The 12,583-nt window shown below is 39.4% G+C and overlaps 1 protein-coding gene across 4 annotated transcripts in view; it reads left to right on the top strand.

Annotated features, from left to right (window-relative positions):
• UTRN (utrophin) overlaps positions 1–12,583 on the top strand; it is a 391,603-nt gene that overhangs the window by 291,340 nt on the left and 87,680 nt on the right. For all 4 annotated transcript variants that reach the window (XM_052784810.1, XM_052784809.1, XM_052784811.1 and 1 more), the window contains 2 exons: positions 9,494–9,762; positions 12,127–12,273. In XM_052784810.1, coding sequence (XP_052640770.1) covers positions 9,494–9,762; positions 12,127–12,273 — 416 coding nt within the window. The remainder of the gene's footprint in view (positions 1–9,493; positions 9,763–12,126; positions 12,274–12,583) is intronic.

Genomic DNA, 12,583 nt, shown 5'->3' with positions numbered 1-12,583 from the left:
CTCCTTTTTGTTCCCCCCTCTTCCCTCTTTGGTGTTTTCTGCTGTTTCTTAAAAGCACTTTCCCTGAGGTGCCACCAGCGTGGCTGAGGGCCTCAGCTGTGCCCTGCGGTGGGTCGGCCGGAGCCAGCTGTCCCCAGCACGGGGCAGCCCCGGCCTCTCCTCCCAGAGGCCCCCCTGCAGCCCCCCCTGCCAGCAGTGGGCACCTGCACCCCGCACAGAGCCGTGTTGCACTTTCTGTAGATTAATAGACTTTCAGGCCAAAAGGTGTCTTTGAATCATCTGCTCTGATCTCTTTTATATCATAAGCTGTTAAATTTCACCCAGGACTGAGTCTGCTAAATTTCCTCTGACAAGTAATGCCACCGGTCTCCAGAAAGCTGCGTCTCTGGATTTGAAGCCGTCCAGACACGCACAATTTTTCTTCTGAGTAACCATTTTCAGTGAAGGCTATGGGTGGGGGGCTTATGTTTGCTTTCAAAAATGTTTATTTTTTTTATTTTCTGTCAGCCTCTTGACCACTGGTATTGTCTGCAGTACATTAAAGTCAACTCATTAACTTCAGTGAATTACACTTCATGTTGCTAAAGGGGAAGGAGTGTGGTTTTGGATTGTAAGCTGACTGTCTTTAAAAAAGTATCGATGAGCAGTACACAGCACTGTACAGTCATGGTTTCAACATGTTCTTGGCTGCTTCTATAATATAAATAGCAAAACCTTTTTTTAAAAATCATAATTGCATTAATTGGAAAGTCACTGTTTCTTGAGGTTAGTTCTTACCTTGTGTAATGGCAGGGGTGTTTAGGATGGATTTTAGCTAATCCAAAGAGAATAAAGGTTGTAAAATCACTTTATTTTCTTCAACCTCTCCCTCACCATCCACTTCTTTCCTCCCTCCGTGATGTTTTCATGCCAGGGAGGGCATTGTTGTAAGGACACGGAATGAGAGAGATTTAGGAGAAAACTGATAAGAATCAGTTTTGAACTTGATTGACTGAGACCTATTTTAAGGACCTGTGCATACATACATTCATCATTCCATCCAAAGAGAATATTCGTTATAGGATGCCTTATGATAACCTGTTATTGTCTATAATGTTCTTGTTGATTTCAAAAACATCACTAGAATGTAAAATCAGGTTATGAGCAAGCCTTGGTTTCTTCTTTCCTATCTTGGCCCTATGCTTCCCATGTTGGCCTTCTACTGTAACTGGCAGATTCAAACACGGTTCTTCAGCTTCCAGGAAACTTCCTTCTAAGTTAATTTGATCTCCCATCTGTCTTTTCTTCTGATTTTGTTTTGCCTTGTTTCCGTAGGGAGGCCCCATCACAAAAAAGCAAGCTTCACGCTCTTCTTGCCTTTGAGCTGCTTCAGCATCTGAGTGGAGCTGATTGATAAACCAGCAGGCCAGCTGCTGAATTTTATAGATGGACAGGATAAGGAAACTGGAAATGGTCACTTTTTTGGCTTTGTTGTCACTTGCCCATGGTATAGCAGAAAACTTAGATCTAAATATGTTAATTATAATTCTCTATCCATAGTTACAGTTGGCTTCTTAGTAAGGTTACAGGCCATGGGAGACACAAAGGAAAGCAGAAATAATGCTTTGTGTACCCAGGGTGCTACAAACCAATGATACAGTTTTGCTGAAATTATGTCCTTAAAATTCCACTGATGCAGTGAGGGAGTGGACATAATCTTTTTAGAAGATAGCATAAACTAACATCCTAGTAGATTACCACAGGCCACTACAGTGATTCTCACTGCAATAGTGAATGTTTCCAGGAGTCTGCAGTATTGTCGAAGGTCTTCAGTGTCTTCTAGTTTTCTTACGGCAATGAGATTCCTAGCTTTGAAAGCTGTTTATTTGGTAGCAAAGGTTGTGATAAACACATCATTTATAAATTAAGTATTTACCGTCTATTATCTCCTCTTAATTGAAAGTGTAGAAAACCCCATAAACTACGTCTGTGTTACAAGAGAAATATATTAATATGTATCAGTGAATTACATGCATATACTTTATTTAAACTTGTAGACCCACAACGTACTCATCTGTTTCAGACGTAAGTAAAAACTGAACTTCTTTGCTTCCTACCACTGAACACATTCAGATAAATTCTCTGCCATATGTTTTCCTCTTAGCAAGGAAGATGTCACTGGAAAAAGGCAATTTACTGTTTTTTAATGTGTATAGCAGGCAGCATTTCTGTTCACAACCACTTGTGCCTATCCACTAGCTATCATGCACCACTGGAATAGGTTTTTTGTTCTCTGCTATGCAGCTGGGCTGAGTATGAAGTCTTAGAGTGTGAAAATTAGAAGTGCTTAGGAGAGTGAAGAGGGCATGGCCCGCTGGAGGTCAGCGGAGTCATGCCCGGAAACTACTTACGCTATTTTGAACATTGCTGCCTCTGTTTTAGTTGGAGCTCATTCACTTGTGACTTTTGAGAGTTTCTTCATAAGATTAGATAAACGTGCAGTTGCCCATGAGAGAATCTCAAATTAAGTTTCTCTCTCCTTTTCAAATAGATCTCTTAGTCACCCTACAAGTTTAGTCCACCTGAGTACAGCCTTGAAATTCTTCCTGTAGAGTCTACATGGTTGCCTGCTTGGAGTCATATTAGTGAAGTTCAAGGAAGTTGTTTCTGTTTGCTGAGTGGTGTGGAGTGCAAACTTAGAGGAGTTTTAAGCCTGCATTTTTAATAGCTGAGTATTGGAAACAGGCTGCCCTGAGGCTATTGTGGTTAATTTTATTACTGGGGGGTTTTTAACCATGAGGACCTCAGGATATAAGCAGAGTTCTATTCATTCTTGACCTGTATGCTATGTTATGGCCCAGTTTTAGCTGAAATACAGGATTCTTCCCAGGTGGGAACCATGTTCTTAAACTTTAACTGTTGCCTTGTTTTAAACACTCCAGAAACCAGTAAAGCTTTGTCTGCAAGAGACTTCTAAGTTACACTACTAGCAATGTGGATGACTGATGGATGTCAAAGGTTAGGACCTTGTTTGAAAGAAAATTCCTGTCTTACTCTCTAGAAGAAACATAGCTCAAACACAGTGTAAATGAGCCTCAAGAAAGCAGATTGGAAATTGCAGAATATTAAAAAGTGTATAGAGGAGAAAATGGCCTGAGGAAACTTGCTTAGAAGGTTCTATAAAGTTCAGAATGTGGATGTTTTAGAGTCCTGTGTTGTTGTTATAGGACACCATCAAGTCAGGGAGCCCTATCTTTTGTGCTGTCTGACTTGTCTTTGTTTTCTGGTTTTGTATTGTTTTGGAATAAAATACATGCCTTTGGTTTGTTTTGAAATGCTGTTAGGGGATGTATATCTGTCTCATGCAGCCTTGCTGAGGAGCTACCTGCCATATGTGTTGTGCCAGAAAAAAATCTTTATTGATCTTTGGAAGAAATAAAAGGCCTGTTACAGTCTGCAGTCTCAGAGCTTTGGAAAGAAACATAGGATTAATTCCTTGGTTGCCTACAGTAACTGGGATACAATGGTGATAGCCTTCTCTCCATTAGTACTCTCTCTTTAACAGGAATTGGAAGAAGACACAGTAGCTTGGTGATGCTTATAACAGTACTGTGATATTTGGATTTTTCTGGGTTTGCGGCAGAATGTCGTGGTTCACAGAAGCAGACTAAAACTGAATTCATACCTGTTTTATGTTCCTGAAGCAACACAAACTTTGGGCTTCCACTGTGCAAAAGTATTGTGAACTTGCTTTGGATCATACCGTTTATTACAAAATGGTGGCTTGTTTTTAGTGAAAAGTATTACATATGTTTTGATTATATTGACAAATTACACTGGTTATGCTGGATAAATGCATGGTTGTCAGGCTTGCTGTAATCTTTAGTTTTCTGGAGATAGATGCTTTGGGACAACTTTATTATCTCTTTTTTACTAGAAGCTGTTTTCTCTTTGTTTCATCCTTCTGTGTCCTTCCTACCAGCACCCACTGGGAAATATCAACAACCATTATTGAGGGATATGTATATTTGCTAGCGTTGTTCTCATTTGTCTTTATCTGGAGCCCATACTCCTGGCCCTTTCCAGAAGGATTCATCATACATGAGATTAACAGCTTTCATTTTCTCTGCTTTTTGCAATTCTGTCTTCTGCAGACCGAACGTAATTTGTCTTTTATCCTGCAGAGACTTTCCTCATTCACTCTTTATTTAATTATATTTCTGTGGTTTAAAGAACTTCCAGTTTCAATAGAAGAAAACCTAAATGGGCTAAGATGAAAATGACTGTGCTTTTTCTTTGTTTTAACTATGTATGCAGTAAATATTTGAATAGGAGAAAAAGGTGATATACTGGGTTATGCTTGCATGGTTGGGTCCTTGGAGTCTGACTAATTGCTACATTTCCACATTAACCACTTGCTGCTTATTCTATAAGCTTGCAGTTCCCATCCTGTCAGAACTAAGTTTTCTGTCCAGATTGTTAGAAACCTAGAGAATGCTTTCGCTGGAGCAATGCTAAAGACTTCATCATGCAGTGATAGCAGTGCTTTTGGTTCTTCTGCTTAGGAGTTTGACAATGCACCATTGTGTCTGTTCAAATGCTCTGAAAGTGTTCATAATGATTACAGTGCTGTGTCACCCAGTTTTTTGCTGCAAAGAATGAACAAAGGAAGAGATGATATTTGATGTAATGGGAGAGGGAGGGGGCATGAAATCAGCTCCGGTTCTAGTATATTTTATTAAGAATATAGCAAAACTGAAAGAAAATTAATGTAATTTTGGGAAGATGGAAAGAGATCACTAGTTCAAGTCCACATAATGAGTATCAAGCACAAATGCTTAGAATCAAAACTGCTAGAGCCAGGAATAGTTTAAGAGATCTAATTCTTGAATTTTCTTCACTGATAACTTTCTGGGTAAGTATTCTCCATATATGTAAGTACGTAAGGAAGCTATATGCTGTAAAGTTCAGGCTTGAAAGTTTTCCTTCCATGGCACTCTGTCTCTGCTGCAGATACAGAAAAGCTGTTGGTGCTTTCATTGCTTTGTTTGTGACAAAAAATACTTACTAAAATCAAGTTTTTTCCACTACAGAAGGAGACTTTTTTTCCTGCTCTTTCTCCCTGACTGCAAGGTCAGTTTATATCTTTTCTCTCTGGTAAACAGATGGTCCAGTGAATATAGGCTTTTCTTACTTTCTGAGCAGCTGCTGAAGGGGAGATAATGTAATAAATACCATAAAAAAAACCCAAACAAAAAAAAAAGCCCAAACAAGGGGATGGGGGGGGGAACCTGATCATTGAGAAGACTTTATATTAAATGGGGACAAAAAAGCAACAACCACTGTGTAGTGTTTTTCCACAGCAAAAAGGTACTGTTGTCTGCCAGTGTGTGTAATGACAGACTGGTGAAACGAATTCCAAACTTGTAGAAGAAAACTCTTACTGTTAAGACATTATTTTATGCTATGCAACCAGTATCTTGGAGAATGTGTTACCCGCTTGAAAAAAAGTAATATGTTGCTTATTAATAAGTTGGGTTTTCATGATAGAAAACAGGAAGCTATACAAGTTGTATTTCTCTCTTAAATGAATAGATGCTGATTGGTTTTATAGTTCAAAAAAATGTGTGTTTTGCTTTATTTCCCTAGTAAATGTCTTTTTAGGGCAAGTTTACAAGCAATTCCAAGGCTTTTGTAAAATAAAGCAGTCTTGCAATGAACTAATATTTTTCAAATAAAATATGCAGCTGATACCCTTGCACAATGACACTGATTTGACAAATGGTCTTAAAAGATGTTTCAGTTTTCAGTTCTGTTGGGGTACTTGTATCACCCCAGTCGATCTGGAATCGTCGTCCCTCCCAAAATATGTGACTAGTCTGTCATGAGTAAAGCTGCCTTGTTTTAGCTGGCCAGACAAAGTCAGGCTGATATTCCCATTTTCTATTGCCATGTATTGCTACAGCCGCTTTTTTTCTTACTGCTTCTACTGGAGTGAGAAAAGGTTATTGAATCTGTTGTGTCAGTACCTTTGTGGACAATCCAAAAGTTTTGCAAGATTTTCAGCTCCTACTAGAGCTTTCAGCATGTTCCTTGTCAAGTGACTGATCATTTTAAACAACCTGCTAATAATCTAGTTTAGAACTGTTAAGCCCTTCCAACTTTCTGCTCTTTTATGCAGAATTGGTAGGTTTTGGCTCTGATAACAAGTAAAGGACGATGAAAGCACATGATATTGGATAAAAATGGCAGATTGCAGCTTTGCATATATGTAACTTCTACTTAGTCCCATTTCTGGGTATAATGTCTCCTGTGTTCACATGTTCAAGATGCCAACAAAGGAGGCTTCCTCCACTGGGTCTGCAATTTTCTGTCCCCTTTCAACAAAGCTCAGTATTCCCTTTCCTTGTGTAAAGTGTTCCAACTCTAGGTGCTCTCTTAATCATCATTTGAAGTCCTGCAGCTTTTACTCCTGAGACCTGGTTGTCCTCAGCCTATAGTTGTATCATAGGATATCTCAACCTATGAGGTATCCTGTGATACTGAACTCTGCCACTAGGTGCAACTTCTGCATGCTGCAATTGAGCTTGGCTTCTAGATTGTTCACAGTCCCTTTGTCACTGGACTGTAGTGGATTCTCATTCATTCATCAATGGTATATTATTATTCTTAATGGTGAATAATTCCAGAACTACTTCCAGTAACAACTTCTTTGATATCTTTAAGCAAGCCATTTTTGTAGCTTTTTTTTTTTTGTTTAAAACAACAGTTTTTATCTGAAAGGTTTGTTTTTTTTTTGCTTAGAACTTAAGCTTTATTTCTTTTCCTTTTTCTAAAATCTGTTGCAAAGCTTGGGGTGAAGATCATCCCAGAACTGTGTTGTCCTATGATGTGGTTTATTCTACTGTGAATTGCTGGAATTCCAGACAAGGTACAATTTATCACAGCCTTTGGTGTTCGTCTTTATCTGGTCTGTCAGTATTGCAAATTGTGGGTTACTGCTGTGTCTCTATATCCCAGAGCTACATATATAATTTATATTTCTTTCCATTCCATTAAGTATTGCAGGTTTTTGTCACAGCTGTTCCTCCCCAAATTCCTCTTCTGAAATACCCTCTTGCCATCGTGGTATCCCTAAGCCTGGCTAGCCTCTGCCTTCATAGGCAGAGTGCACATGGGAAGTGCTCTCACGTGATAGCTTATGATACCCAGCAAGTCACTGAAATACTTTGCTAAGCTCAAAATTTCTTTTGTCTCTCTCAGCTCCACTCTTTCTTCAAATGGTTCTGTTTTTTAAAAGAGCTTTTCTAATTCTAGAAGTCAAAACGTGCTCAAAAACCTACAGCCTAGGTATTTGTCTCCCTTCCTTTGGTGATGTTGGCTCTTGTCAATTGTCCTTGCCTCCCATTCTCCCTTGGTTACCATTGGTGGTACTTTTTTCTCCTATATAACCACTTCTTAGCAAGTTGCCTTGTACTTTTGGGCAACACTTGCTCCTTTGGCAACATCCTCTTCCCCTACACCACCAACTGAAATTGTGGGTTGTTGTTTCTTTTGTTGTTGGTTTTTTTTCTCTCATGGTGTCTGGATTGTGTTGCCGAATACTTTTCTGGTATTTGTAGTCTAGCATGTATCAAGACTAATAAAGACTAGCAAGATTTGAAAAAACTTAAATAAATATGTGGAATTGGTTGGCAGAAACTCTGTTTTTGATCCAGACAACTTCCTGTTACTTTTACATCTGGGAAGAACGTGCCTGTGTTTTTCATCTACAAATTGAATATATTCTAAGGATTTATTTTGTGTTAATTACTTGCAGTGTGCTTTTCCGTATTGGGTCCTATGAACAATAGTTGCATCACCAGAGGTATAGTAAGAGAACTTTTGCAACCACAACAGTGCATTTACTTTGATATTCATATAGCCTTAGAAAAGCAAAAAGCTTCCTCCTTCCCCATTTTTTGTACGTTACCCCCTCACCTTCCTTCCCCAAGTTAGCAGCTCCAAGCTAATTCAAGTTATAATGATTTTAAAGACAGTGTATCAGTAAATGGAAGATTGTATGTCTCATTTGACTTCTGACAAAAATGATGCTTTCATCTTTGCATTATTGTGTATAATTTATTCATAGACAACACTTGAATTTTAATCACAAGAGTACTGTGATAAACCTTTTCTAAGGGTTTTTATATAGGATTGAATAGTAGAAGGCCAGTTGGCTTAGTTTGGGTGTATGCCACGTCTCTCCCCCTTCTTTTGTTCTCTGGTTTCTGCATTGTATCAAGTTTCCTCTGCTTGCTTCTCTGCCTGCAGAAACCGCATGGCTGTTATGTAGAAGGGGAATCGTCTGAGACTGGCTTTGTCATTACTGAAGCAAGTCTCCCCTGGTGAAGGAAGCTACCCATGACTTTTTTCAGCAAGGTCACTCTGAGCAGCAGACAGCAGGACCTGCTGGGGATGTCTTAGGGTTTTCTTTTTAGCTTTCTGACCGTCTGGGTCTTGATCAGTCTCAAATTGAAGACCCAAGAAAGACAGTATGTTCTCTTATTGATAGACCACCTGACTGGATTGCAGAAATCATCTGTTGTGGAGAAGAGATAAACCACCGACCGACTTGGTGCTTGTTGTCAAAGAGGGCTGAAGCATGTCTGTAGTGTGGAGTTCTGTCTGATGTCTTGGAGACTCAACAGGGACTGGCAATTTAAATATAAGCAATTTACTGAAATAATCAGTATTGTCTCCTGTGACTGCACCCTGAGGCTGTGTGTGTGCCCATTTTGGCTTTGCTTATTCAGTGGCAGCTGGTCTTTGCTAACATGAATGGGATTTCCATGATTGCTGGTTTGTGTGGGATTTAGACATGTAAGCCTGAAATTTGTGAAAAATAGTGCACCATAAGCTTGGCTCTTTTTCAGTCAACAGGTTAATTGAACAGTTTTAGATTTGCAAAACCTATTTAAAACAGCCTTTTAGGACTTTGATGTTAACACAGAAAAATGGATGTAGAGCTGCAGAACCGCCCACCACATGGTACTCAGTACACGTTGGGTTTTGCTAGCGAATAGGAAAAGAGGAGGCATCCTGGGGGTAGGGTGGAAGGTGGTGGCAAGTGATCCAGGAACAAAGCACCGTTCTTGTTCTTTCTACATGAAATGGTCCCCAGATTCCCTATTGCAGTTTCCAGTAGGGAAGAATGATCTTTTATTTCCTCCCCCTGGGCCTCCAAAAATAAATCATCAGTAAGCTGCCTTTACTTTGCGGATATCATAACACGTGGAAATCAGGAATAGTTTCCTGTCTTCTGATCAAACTTTATTTTGTCATCAGGACCAATTAAGATTTATTTTAGTTATGGCCAGGTGGACTTTCTTCTACCTTGTACCTGCTGAAATAAATTATCAGTTGACTCAGGACTTACTGACCGTCTTGAGTGTGTACCTCAGGAGCACTGCCTGTTTAACTAGACATGAATAAGAGAAGAAATAAAGAGTGTAACTTTTCTTTCCCTCTACAGAGTTGACCCCTGAGGAGAAAGCCATGAGGATTGCAAAAGCTATGCGTAAGCAGTCATCAGAGGTAAAAGAGAAATGGGAGAACCTAAATGCCAGTGCCAGTATCTGGCAGAAGCAAGTGGACAAAGCATTAGAAAAACTGAAAGACTTGCAGTGTGCCATGGATGACCTTGATGCCGACCTGAAGGAGGCTGAAAATGTGAGGAATGGCTGGAAACCTGTGGGAGACTTGCTCATAGATTCATTACCAGATCACATTGAGAAAACTACAGTAAGTGTGAACTCCTGGGAAATATTTAGCCTGAGAATCAGACCCCTCCATTCTACTACCCCTAATCACGTGAGATATGTATACACTGTATACCTAAATTCTCACGTATAGTTTAAAGTGCTCTTTAAAGACTAGATCTGAGGTCTCAAAGAAAGTCCAGTACAGTGCCATGTTCACTGTCAGCTGTGATCGCATAAGCATATGTGATCAGCAAGCTACAGATGTGTATGGAATATAACATTCATTAAATGAAAAATATTGTGTTCTAGGATGTAAATATTTTCCTCCTAGAAATACTGTCTAATCCATAGTTAGGCCATGGGTGTGTTTAGAGCTTTGCCCAAGCAGTGAAGTATGAGTGAACTGAGTCAGTTATCATCCCGGCAGTTGACAGTAGGCTTCCCTGCTTTTTGTAGTGGTGAGCTGTCAGATCTGTTTGGCCATCATGTATAGCTTTCTTCTTAGAAAAACATTTATAGCTCTTTCAGCCATACAGAAGTATATATATACTTTTAATTTCTGTTCCTTAACTTTCACGAACTTCACACGTGTATTGTCTATTTAAGCTTGTATGAGTGAAAATTTGTATTTGCTTTTACTTTAGCCTGGCTTCTCTTCAGGATTATTTCAAAGTGAAGAACACATACCATATAATGTTCTCACGGGCATACCAGTTCTTGCAGCCACGGTTCCAGGCCACCCATGCAAGGGCTCAGCACCCCAAGGCATGGCTGCTCATGATAGATAGTAGTTGTCCCCTGCTTAGCTGCATGGGTTGGATAGGGACCCAGTAATGTATCGCTCCCCAAAGAAGGAACACCTTCTGATAACTAACATTGTCCAGGAAAGCTGACTGGAAACAGCACAGTGCTTGGGGGAGTGCCTGAATATCAGGGATTCCAGGAAAACATGTGGGTATGCACGTGTAGGTAGAGGGAATCGTTTCAGGCAAATCTTGTAGTCATCACCAAGCTTCTGTTTCACAAACACCACTTTTCAGTTTTTAAGGTCAAGAATGAATATGGCAAAACATCAGAGGACCCTGGGGTCATGTACCTGGCCAGCCATGTCTTCAGCATGGGACGCTGGTGTTAGAAGAATGAAGGGCCATGGGCTGCAACCAGTTTTCCACAAATATTCTCTCTATGTATATACAGCCTGTGGCCTCATATGAAATTATCACAGGGCTGCATTATTTCACATTTATCAATGTAAGCATCCTCATTCTCCAAATTTTGTTGTTGCTTTCAGGTTTAATGGAACCAAAATCTTTAAAACAAAGGCAGTCAAAGCTGATTTATATCCAGACTGCTGTTGTTTTGAGAAGAGTAATGCATCTCCTCCTCCCACCCTCTTACATTTTAATATAGATACTAAAGCAAGCACTAAGATGCTGATGCTGAACAGCCTTTGTTCTCATGTTAAGAAGCGATTGTCGTATCTTGATGGATTTTTCTGTAAATAAAAAAAGCAAAGTCTTTTAGATTTTCATGGCTGTGGAAAAACTGAAACATCTGCTGAAGTAATAGCTGCTTGCTGGCTGTCCAGAAGCCAAACGCTTCTTTCTTGCCAGTACATGCCTTCTGTTCCTGGGCCTGATGAGAGAGATTTTGAAGGGAGGTAAATAATTGAAATGTCCAAAGAAAATCTTTTTTCCAGTTGTTTTGGCTTGGTTTGTGATTTTGAAGCAAGCCATTTATAGGATTGAACAATTAACTGCTCACAGCAAGAAAGACATTTGATGCATCTTTTCAACTGTAACTAAAACTTGCATCAATTTTGTCTTAATACTGTATTTAGTTCCATTTGATTCAATAAACCTTTTTCTCCTTTTTAATCATTGTAGTAGTTCTACTGTACAGTTCTAATGAGGTAAAACATTGTACTCCTTTTCCTTAGAAGATACATTCCTTCATGCTTTGCTAATTCAATAATAGTTTTTAAATTGAATTTTTGTCAGCTGCTTAATACTGGAAAACTGTAGTTACTGAACACTTTTTTCTTAAGAGCACTTGAGGCTGTATACTGCTAAAGCTCCTGATAGGGCATTGCGTATTTCTTTGTGGAAAGAAAAGCTCTAAAGCCATATGGCACCACTAAAAACCTTATTTAAGTGGTTTTAAGGACGCAATTTGGATATGGGCATTTGGCTAAATTTCATACTGTTTTTCTCTAAAGATGAATATGAAAGAGTTAATAAGAATATTGAAGTGAGTGAACTTTGTTTGCTGGAGAACCGAGTTGCATACAGTTGTTTAGCATAAGCTGCCACATTAGGCAAGTCAGCACCATGTTGAGTTTACAGTGGGTTTTGTGCTGCTCAGATGTCTGTTCAACATAAATGTATGCTTCTTACTCTTTTAGGCTTTTAGAGAAGAAATTGCTCCCATCAACCTGAAAGTTAAAACAGTGAATGATTTGTCCAGTCAGCTGTCTCCACTTGACCTTTATCCATCATTAAAAATGTCTCGTCAACTGGATGATCTTAATATGCGGTGGAAACTTTTACAGGTATTCTTCTGAATATGTACAGTAGGTGGGAGGGAAGGGGTGCTTCTCACTCCTGTTCTCTTAAAAGAGGCATTATCACCATTCGTTCATTATTTCTGTCTTTAAGGTGTTACTTTAGTGGTACAAAAGCAACAAAGGGAGCTGTCTTTCCTTCTGTGGCTTGACCAAAAGCTTTTCCTTTCAAGCTGTCTCAGCAGTTTATTCACTCAGGAGACCACATTAATCTCTGGAGACTAGTGGGAACTATTGCTGCATGCTTTTTTGTATGTCTTATAGCAGTAATTTTACTGCATAAATCATTGTTACTGAA

This window comes from Harpia harpyja, chromosome 4 (assembly GCF_026419915.1).
Source record: "Harpia harpyja isolate bHarHar1 chromosome 4, bHarHar1 primary haplotype, whole genome shotgun sequence".
NCBI lineage: Eukaryota > Metazoa > Chordata > Aves > Accipitriformes > Accipitridae > Harpia > Harpia harpyja.
Note: the sequence above shows the minus strand (reverse complement) of the source record. Positions and strands in the feature narration are given on the sequence as shown.